Source organism: Anabas testudineus, chromosome 16 (genome assembly GCF_900324465.2).
Source record: "Anabas testudineus chromosome 16, fAnaTes1.2, whole genome shotgun sequence".
NCBI classification, from domain to species: Eukaryota; Metazoa; Chordata; class Actinopteri; order Anabantiformes; family Anabantidae; genus Anabas; species Anabas testudineus.
In genome coordinates, this window is record NC_046625.1 from 11599504 (window position 1) to 11609645 (window position 10142).

The 10142-nt window shown below is 40.5% G+C and overlaps 1 protein-coding gene and 1 non-coding gene across 2 annotated transcripts; both read left to right on the plus strand.

Annotated features, from left to right (window-relative positions):
- The first annotated feature begins 714 nt into the window (after positions 1-714).
- Positions 715-9978, plus strand: tex10 (testis expressed 10). Its single transcript, XM_026373024.1, has 16 exons — positions 715-913; positions 1151-1368; positions 1486-1673; positions 1778-2104; positions 2202-2414; positions 2563-2815; positions 2896-3008; positions 3205-3452; positions 3664-3799; positions 4339-4508; positions 5581-5758; positions 6578-6800; positions 8227-8307; positions 8921-9105; positions 9253-9463; positions 9550-9978. Exons 2-16 carry the CDS (start codon positions 1186-1188, stop codon positions 9670-9672), a joined length of 2832 nt encoding a protein of 943 aa, XP_026228809.1. The 5' UTR covers positions 715-913; positions 1151-1185; the 3' UTR covers positions 9673-9978.
- On the plus strand, positions 8633-8705 carry trnat-ugu. The gene has a single exon. It is a non-coding gene; the product is annotated as a tRNA-Thr (tRNA).
- Positions 9979-10142: the final 164 nt, after the last annotated feature.

Sequence of the window (10142 nt, forward strand, 5' to 3'; positions counted from 1 at the left end):
TCGCCATCAAGTGACCGGTGTGTGTAACACCATGACTCTTCTTTAATATCCTTAATATTTAATTATCTCTTTAGGCCTAGTCAATGTCCAGTTAATCTATTTTTTTGTTTAATGAGTGGGGATTACTGCAATAACCCAACTGAAAGTCAGTACACTACAATTTCTACAAGTGTGGAAAATAGTCTTGTTTTATAGCTGGGATGGAGCTGCTAATTGTTGTGTGTTCTGATTGTCCAAATTAGTGGTTCATATAGTATTTATTCACACTAAACAAATACAATGCTAACAGCTGGAGCACAGATACGGCTACAATCTATACTATCAGAACAAGTCGCTATGGACTAACAGATAATTCGCCAGTTTTAAATAAAATTCATAAATGTAATACTGTTTAATGTCTTCACTTTCTAACAAAACAGCAAACACCTACCACTACGAAGCCTAAGTATAATTAAATAGAATAAACCGTATATTGATGTACAATAAAAAAGATTAAATAAATATTTTGAGGCACTAGCGCGGACAACTATGCGGTGCGTTTGTTTTAAACACCAGGATTTACCGTCGTGGAGAAACGCTGAAGAAGGTCTTGAAAACGTTAATATTTTCTAAGATCTTTTGAGACAACTTTTGTATTCCATTCATTTTAATTGCACGTAGGTAGGTCAAATATTGTTTGAGTATCTTAAAAATCTCATATAGGGTAAGTTTTATATTGTAAACCCCGCCGCCGTCTGCACATTAGTGGCTTTGCACTCATATACACAGTAACAGGACCCAGTGCAGCAACACGAGAATGAATATATATTTTCACGATTGTTAGCAGGCCGGCTATTATTTACATTCTGAACATTTAGAGACCATCTGCTGCTGTGCAAATCTCCGGCACTAGCAGCTAAATCTTTTAACAGCGGTAAGTACAGTAAAATGTCATGTGTGATGCTAAAACATGCTTCAGTTAGCTACAAGCTAGCTAATTTAGCTAACGTTAAAGTGGGTGCAGTTGCTTTGATGTAGTTCCATGATGCAAATGCTTCTTTAATCTGTTTGTTCAGAACAGACAATTCATTATATTAGCTTTCAGTGTTTCATACAGCCGCATTTCTCAGTCGTCAGTACGTGTAATTGTTTCTCATTATCTCACCTGCAGGTCTGGTGACACAGACAGCAGCATAGACTGCAGATATGAAGGCCAAGAAGAAGAAGAGGCAGGATGACTTCCAGAAGGTTAAGTTAAAGGTGGGAAAGAAGAAGCCCAAAGCTGATAATGCCACCAACACCAACTTTCGCACAAAGGGGATCCATCTACCTGAGCAGCTGAAGAGAGACACAAGTGGACCCACTACTCACAGACAGCTTGGTATCAACGTAAGCTCTTCTCCCTCTGTTTCACCTGTCATTAAGTATACTAGTCTGCATTCACCAAGTTGTGTTTTTTTTCTTTAACCTCACAGTTTGTGTCCTTTTATTCGTTTTCGTCACCAGGATCTCTTGTCTCAGCTCCACCACTACAATGCCAATGTGAAACATAGTGCCTTGTTGGGTTTGAGAGAGTTGCTGTCTCTTAATCCATCACTGTTAGAGCAACATCTCTCTCGATTGCTTTCTGAAGTGGCAGCTGTTTTCACGGACAAGGACGGCAACGTTCGTGTGGCAGCTACACGTGTGCTCAGGTTAGAGAAACAGTGGTGTATCAATAAAACAGTAAAATAATAAGTTTAAGAGTTTTTTTTTATTAATTTATTTCTAATACCATACTGTCTTAAACTGCTTCCAGATTCATTGCACAGTCTGTGCCTGCAGAACGAGTGGCCCCATTTTTCCCTGTCCTCAGTGCCCACCTGTCTTGTGCCATGACCCACATTGAAACAGGCATCCACAAGGATGCTATGAATATTCTTGATGTTTTGCTGGAACACTACCCTGCTCTACTAGCATCACGGCCTGCTGTACTGCTTACGAATTTTCTAGAACTGATCTCTCACAGACAAAGCAGTGGAGGAGCCAAACAGGCTCATGATGGCAAAGGAAGGACCTGGGCTCTGTCGGTCTGTCCTAACAGAACTGTGACCAGCCAACAGTGGCGGCTCTCTGTGCTTCTCAGGTATGGACGCCAAATGCACACATACAGATTATGGATTTAAAAAATGTAATAATAATTCTGGGTTATAATTTTGTGTTTTATTCCACTTGTGTATTAGACTTGGGCGCTTTCTGCAGGCAGTAGTTGAAGAAAGACCATCAGAAGCAGGGGACATTTCTATCCCAGCTGAAGGAGTGTTTGATTCCAGAGGGGAGGGCCGGGTTACACCTCTGTATCTCAACTGGGAAGAACTCACCTACAGTAAGGTTGGAGTTAACGTGTATGAGCATTCTGGGGCCAAACCTACTCCACATTCCACCTTTAGACTCAGGTATGATACTACAGACTCAAGCATTAAGCACCATTAAAGAAAAAAATGTAGCTGAATTGTGATATAACAAATAACTAACCTGAAGCTGAATTTAAACATTTATAGTTCAAGTTTAACTTATATTTTCTTATAATATCTTTCTGAAAAGACCTGAGATGAAACCTGGATCTGCAGTGAGTGAGGGTCTAGACTCAGCTGAGGCTGTTCAAAGCTTTGCAGCTACTCTGGTGCCACTTCTCCTGGAAGTGTGGGTTGAGGCCAGCGCTAGTGACAGTCCCTGGAACAACACAGAGGGTGCTCACCTGCTCACCCCAGATGCCATGTCAGTAATGTTCCAGGTGTTGTCTATTCTGCAGTTGCTGAGAAAACTGGCTCCGCAACAGGAACACCAGGATGCATTGGTGAGATGAGGAATGGAATATGTCAGTTTTTGTTAAAATACTTGTTTGCTAAAAATGACTGCATGCTTTTTTTTGAGTAGGACGCATGGCTTCGTAAAGAATACCTTGGAGATTTTAAGCAGCACTTCATGAAGAACTTTCCCTATGATACTCAAGACACACCCAAACATAAAAAGAAGGTTGATCTCAAAAGGTAAAGATTATCACTGTTAATATGTGAAGTAAACTTTGTAAAGATTGAACTAAATTGTGATAAATGTGATAAATAATCTGAACAAAACATGCTTATTTATTTAAATACATAAAATACCTTTGAATTGTGATCTTGGCCTACTATATAAATAAATCTGACTTACTGTAACTATCCCCATCTTACTTTTTATCTTCAGGAGTAAACAGACTGCAGCTGTTCCAGGTCTGACTGTGGAGCCTCTGGCCTTAAACATCACACTTTGCCAGGTCATGGTGTCTCTGAGTCAGAGACAGGGACTCAGCCAAGAGATGGATGGGGACTGGCTGACACCACTGAGGACATTTGTCCGAGACACCCTGGCCAGTGGAATGAAACTGAGCTACAGGCAGCTGCACATGCTGCTGGATACTGTGTGGAAGATGGTGTTCACACAGAGGAGCAAAAGTAAGCATGTGTTTGTGAAAGTGTGTATAATTTAATAAATACAGATTCACAAATTTAATAAGATTGAAAGAGTTTTTTTGTTGTTAATGAGGCAAAGTGGGTCACAGTGCTCAGCTAGACTATTATTTCAGTGCCATATGTCAAGATTCTAGGTGTGTTTAAATCAAGTCATGTCTAATGTTAATATTTATGTGTGCTTATATTTATTCAGCAGTGACAGAGGACCTGTTGGCTGCAGTGTATATCTACTACAAGCAGAAGCACCTGACTCTACAGACACGATCTCTGCTGCTGTCTTTCTACAGCAAGCTCTACCTGCAGGAACAAGGACATACACATATAGCCAGGTAATCTCAGTCATTGTTTTTCATGTGAGGTCTTTAAACTAAAGATCTGCACTGCACAGCTAAACGACTATAAATAGATACAGTGGCAAGGAAGAAGGATGTGAACTTTTTGGATTTTTTGTTTTCTGCATTAATTTGTCATAAAACATTATCTAAACTTCACCTAAGTCAAGAATAATAAATATAATGTTCCTGAAATAATTTTGTACAGACATTCTCACATTATCCTGGAGATTTTTTGATACACTTGGGAATTCATGTTCCCCTTAATCACTGCAAGCTACAGTGTCAGTGTGCTCTTTTGTAAACTTCAGGTGTGCAGCAATGCTCTTTTTATTAAGCAGCAGCTTTCTGTGTGGTGTCCTGCCATAGACACCCTGCTAGTTCAATGTTTACCTACTGTCAACCAGACAAAACCTTGAGCTGTGTCTTTATGTCTGGATAAATTATTTTTATTATTATAAATAATATAATAATATCTACTTAAACAGTATTTGGTTCACATGCATTTCTGTGCATTATTCCTCTTTGTCTTGAAGGAGCAAGGTGCTGTGTCGATGGCTGGCATCTCTTCCCGTCCAGCTGTCCCAGCTAGGCCATCGTAACCCTGCTCTCTCTGCTCGACTTATCTTGTCCATCCAGGCAGCTGCTTCTCGAGGAAACAAGGACCTGCTCAACAGTTTGCAGACACATGCCTGCAGACTCTATGGTACACACAGTAAATGAGAGAAACAAAGAGACAGCTATCACACAGTCATGCAGCTTGTCACAAAAACATATTTTATGTTAAATCACTTATAAGTATTATCCTCAGATATACTGTTTAGCAAAACTATACTTGAATCACAACATTTAACTAACTCACATAGGACACAACACATCTATTGTAGGGATTCAAAACTTGTTGCCTTCTGGTCTGCAGTAGCGCATCAGGTACTTTCCATCAGCTAGTAAATACCTGATGTGCTAGGGATACAAATACCAACCTACTGATAGTAGTACAGCAAAGATTTTCTGCTATTTGATTGAGTTTACTTTGCCTTTATCTTTCTCATTAAACATGATTACTGCTTAGTTCCAGCAGCAATAAGTGTTTGTTTTATTTGTTACAAGGAAAGCACTATAAGTGTTTTCTATTCTATTTATTGAATGAAATAAAAGTAAATGTATTAGAGAAGCTAAAAAACACATACCAATTTTCATTCGTATATACACAATTTGATTCAAAATGCAGACACAGTAAGGCCTGATTGCAAAGGAAAAACCTTTTAGACACAAGTTACTGTGTAATTTCCTATAGGAGTCAGTATAGGTCCATGTTATCCAGACCAGGCGACTCTGCTAAACTGCAACCAGAGATAGAAAGAAGTAATAAGACAGAGCTCAGAGGATGGTCAGATAGTTAGACAGAGGATTGTGGGAGCTCTAATAGAAACTGCGGCAGAGCCAGCATTTCACCATCACAAGACTCCTTTTGTCTGAGGGCTTCTGACATCAGCATGTGCGTCAGAGACTGACAGAATACCACAGACACACACACACACACACACACACGTTATCTGAGCCTTCAATGTAGTGTGTAGCCGTGTCTGCTGGTGTTTTTTTTTTTTTTTTCTTTTTTGTGTGTGTTGTTTTGTTTTATTAGTCCAAACTTCTGTCTGGTTTACTGGTATCACTCTGTCCTTCTTGAAAGTGCCTTACATTATATCCTTAGAAGGTGCAGTGCATTACTGTGTATTTGTAAAAAACGGTAATGAGTGCATCTGTGTTTGTGTATGCAGATCCACAGGAAGGAGCTGTGGTGCTGTTACCGCCAGAGTCCCAACAACGAATGGTGCAGCTTCTCTACTTCCTACCCAAGATGCCACAGTCTCTTCTGGCCAACCTGAGCAGCTGCTGCACTGCTGGACGGATCTCTGCTGGCCTATCTGCTTCTCTAATTCGTATCATACACTTTAGGTGAGCTTGATAACTCCCATAGACCTGCAGAAAGCACATGAATTCACTTTATTGTACACATAAATTTGGAAAGAGATGTTTAACAGCAGACTAACAGCAGACTAATGCTTCTTTTGTATTAAAGCACATTAAACTTTTTGAAGCACTCTAGCAGGCCTCCATCAGATGGCAGTGTTGTGCTTTCACAGAGGATTGACATGTTAGGTTGTTTCTCACCAGCCAGTTGACAGGTGCTGATGTTGATGTCCTGTATATTTGATATTCATCCTAGTGGTTACAATAACCCTCCCTCCACTACCCACCCTGTGTGTGTGGCTGTGTGTGTGTGGCTGTGTGTGTGTGGCTGTGTGTGTGTGTGTGGCTGTGTGCATGTCAGTGTTTGACCTTTTGCTTATGTCAGTGGGGCAGTGTTATACAAATTCTGAGTGGAGGGAGTTCTGAGTTCGAATTGGACTGGATATTTGTGTGCGTGCGTGTGTGTAGTGCCTATGACACAAAGAGCTCTTTGGGAAACTGGAATGCAGCATCGTCATGGAGTATTGGGAAGACTGTCTACGTGTGACTCCTAGGCTTTACTAAACACTGTTATTTACGCACATTTCATACTGTTACAGATCTATCCTCCCCCAGGACAGGGACAACATTTTTTTCATAACTGTATTTCAATACACTGATACACTCAAAATTATGCTCTTACCCAACTCCCAATGCAAGAATTATGATAAAACAGTAAATAATGAATGTGATGTGTTCCAAAAGATGTTAGTTGTAACTGTGCATTATTAATTGTATACCTTGCTCAATGATAATTTTGTCCAGGTCATCTCTGAGTGGATGGTCAGTTGGGAACCAGGAAGCAGCTCTGCCGGATGTGGACTACATCAGCTTCCTGTTCTCCTCCCTCACAGGATTCTCGTCCGACAAGCTCGCCTCCCTGCAAGAGGCTGGTGATGAGAGTGCCCTGCCTCGCTCCCCTCTATCACCTCTCAGCCTCTACCCTACCCCGCTGGAGCAGTTCACACACCACTGGGACATTGTTGAGGTGTGTTCTCTACATAGTCTCTCTTATATATTACCCCCAAACTTCACATACATTCTTCCCACTATGTGCCATTCAGAAACACTCGTTGGTTCAGAATACCAACTCTTGACAAAGACAAGAGTTGGTATTCTGGACACAGCTGTGGTATGTCAGTCCCCCGGGTCTCCGTCTGTCTTTCTCCTAGAGCTCAGAGGGTGGAAGCTTTATCATGGCACTCCAGCTGAGAGGGGAAACTTTATCGCGTTGCACAGGTTGGAGATGTGTGGTTATCGGGCATAGCGGACATGCACAAATGCTAATGAGAGCCCACGGCATGATGGGAGTGTGACATTTCTGCACAGAAATTACCGTTAACATAACTATGCCCTGAGGCAAGTGTGTGTGAGAAAGTGGGGGGCTTATAATCACTAATTCAACTCCTCAATTAAGGCCTCAGATCCTGCGTCTCTCATCTCCCTGTCTGAGTCAATCACAGACAAGTGGCAGGAAGGAGGAGGAAGGAGACACATGGTGGCAAGGGGGGGTGGCATTAAGGGACGGACTGCGTCAACTCTGGTTTGACTAATGAGACGGGATTGTTTTTAATGACAGGGAGAATGCCAACAGGTGCACAGTCCCGTCACACACTGGCTCACATTCACTCACACACTTAAGCACACACACATCTCAATTTGATAAAGAAACTAATGAGAAATATGATTTAGATTTGAAATTAATGAGGAAAAGTTGAGCCTTATTTTTCTTTCTTTCTTTTCTAAGTTGCTGGTGTGGTGACTTCTTAGGCCTGAAACCACTCCTGTCTGCATTTGAGCAAGAACAGGATATAGATGCTGTTGTCTTGAGTCTTAGGTAGAGAATTGATGAGCAGGGATGGCTTCAGGTTATCCAGACCAGAACGTATAACAACTTGACATTTGGTGTGCTCTAACGTTCTGTTCATATACAGATGTAATGTGGTTAGTTTGAAATTCAGGTTAAGATTTTTCATTAATTAGCTCTTGTCATCAGTCTTATCATTACTGCTTTTTCTACCTTACCATGTTTTTCTTGTTAAAACATTGTTTATTATTTAATAAAAATATAACATCTATCCGCTCTAATTACATGATATAACGCTTAAGCTTTGAAAAATGGAGGTCAACAGGGTTCGAGTCAGTCAATTACTCAGTAGCAGTAAAATTAACAGAAGTGTGACAGAAAACAAACTTTGTTTCTGTGTGCTTTAAGTTGATTATTATTTATTAGATACAGAAATTGTCAAAGAATCTGTACTATCTATTTGGGCTTCAGCTCTACTGAGAAAATATGTGAGGCTGTGAATGGTGTAATTCCGATATGCACGTCTTTGTGGTCCAGAGATCTTGTCAAATACCAGAATAGAAAACAGTTTACTTAATTTTTTATTAACAGTTTGTTTGCTTTACAGGAAGTGTGCCACTGTCTGGAAACTCTGGGTTCGAAGACTCAGTGCTTTGACATCTTGCAAAATGGCATTTGCAAATACCTGGTAAGAAACCAGCACAAATGTCACCATTGTTGTATGTGGTTTAGTGCTTTAGTGCCTTCAGCTGCTCTGGGTGCATAACGGCGTGTCCAGCAGCAGCTGAGACTGATCTCCAAAGAGAATACCCTTTCCTGGCAAAGGACAATAAAGAAAAAAAGTTTGGATGATAGTGAAATTTAGATTTACAGTGAAATCATGTGAACTGTTTACATAAGCAGTGCTTGGAACTGTCCTGTAACTGGTTGGTCTAGGGAGGCTGTGTAACACACCCATAGTTATTCAAGGTGTTGTCTTTATGTAGAGATCTAACTCAAGTGTTTTCAACAAAGGCCCCATAGCTCAGTGGTTAGAGCACTGGTCTTGTAAACCAGGGGTCGCGAGTTCAAATCTCGCTGGGGCCTTAACATTTATGTTTTTTTTTTTTATCCATAGCGATCACAAACAAACACTCAATATATTAATATGAATTACTTTTTTATTTGGAGATAAATAATAATGTAAAAAAGCATTGAAGCTGAAATTGTTTGTAGCGCCACATGGTTTTTATTCATATATTATATTAAGAATTTAATCAAACTGAACTGACATCCTGTGTATGTTTTCTTGGCTTTCTTAGACTAAGTTGGGTGTGGTTCCTGACAGTATGGCGGCTGGGCTGATCAGAGCGGTGTCCAGATTACTGGACATGTCTGTCCAACCCATTGATCCTGTGCTGCGCTTCTTGTCTCACTGCTGCCTCAGTCTGCTGGCTCTGCTCATCACCCTGCAACAAGAAGCACCTGCTGAAACCAACCATAGAAGGTGTGTTAAAAGACTTCAGTCCTTTGCTCTTGTGTTTTTGAAAACAGTCTTCTGTTAATATGAATCTTGACCTTTACAGGATCAGTTTTTCATTGTGATTAAGATTCACAACATTTAGGTTTAAAAACACCTTTGTGACTCATGCAGGGAAGCAATTTGGGGTGCTTGTGTGTCAGCACTGAGCACTGTTCCTCGCCTGCTGCGGACGGTTCTGCAGTTGTTGCGTGTTGGAGATCTGAGTGAGGAGGAGCTACCACAGCTCGGGCAGATCCTGTCAATGCTGCTGCAGCACACGCCGCTCCACAACCAGCTACTGGCCAACACGGCTCTGCTGCAAGAGATAATACAACAGCTCACGGTACAAACACAAACACACACACACAGAGACACAATTTTATGTTCAAATGAAGTCACCTGACTAAACCTTGTATGTGTATATTTCAGAGATACTCCCGAGGAGCAACCAGGGAGCAGTGGGTGACGGACTTGCTGTATAGTTACAGCATCACCGTGGCTCACAGCTCTTCCGCTCATCGTGGAAATCTGGGCCTTCGAGACATGTACTGACTGACGCACTCACCAGACAATTATCTGGTGTGTTGATCAATTCACCCTCAGACATCTTACACTTTACTTGGAACAAAACAGACACCCACACAGCTCAATAGCAATGAGGACATATGACAGTGAAGTGTTTTTATTGTGAGTGACAATGAGTACTCCACATTCTTCTTTTGAAGAGCTTGTTTTCTGTGTCTTGAGCTGCCTCTTTGTAGTTTCATTCTTGGGCTGGTTACTGTTCCATTTTTGCTTCTTCTGAGTATCATTGTCAAATGTTGTCAGGTGCTTACTGAAGAAGCTAGTGGCTTTTGATATATATATATATATATATATATATATATATATATATATATATATATATATATATATATATATATATATATATATATATATATATATATATATATATATATATATATATATATATATATATATATATATATATAAGGAATAAGGAAAAAAAAACGCAATAAAGG

Excerpts from the sequence above, each read along its gene's own strand:
- tex10 (XM_026373024.1), top strand. The coding sequence starts at position 1,186 with ATGAAGGCCAAGAAGAAGAAGAGGCAGGATGACTTCCAGAAGGTTAAG. Across the intron at positions 1,369-1,485 it reads ACAGACAGCTTGGTATCAAC|GATCTCTTGTCTCAGCTCCA; the intron begins GTAAGCTCTTCT and ends TTTCGTCACCAG. Across the intron at positions 9,106-9,252 it reads GCTGAAACCAACCATAGAAG|GGAAGCAATTTGGGGTGCTT; the intron begins GTGTGTTAAAAG and ends TGACTCATGCAG.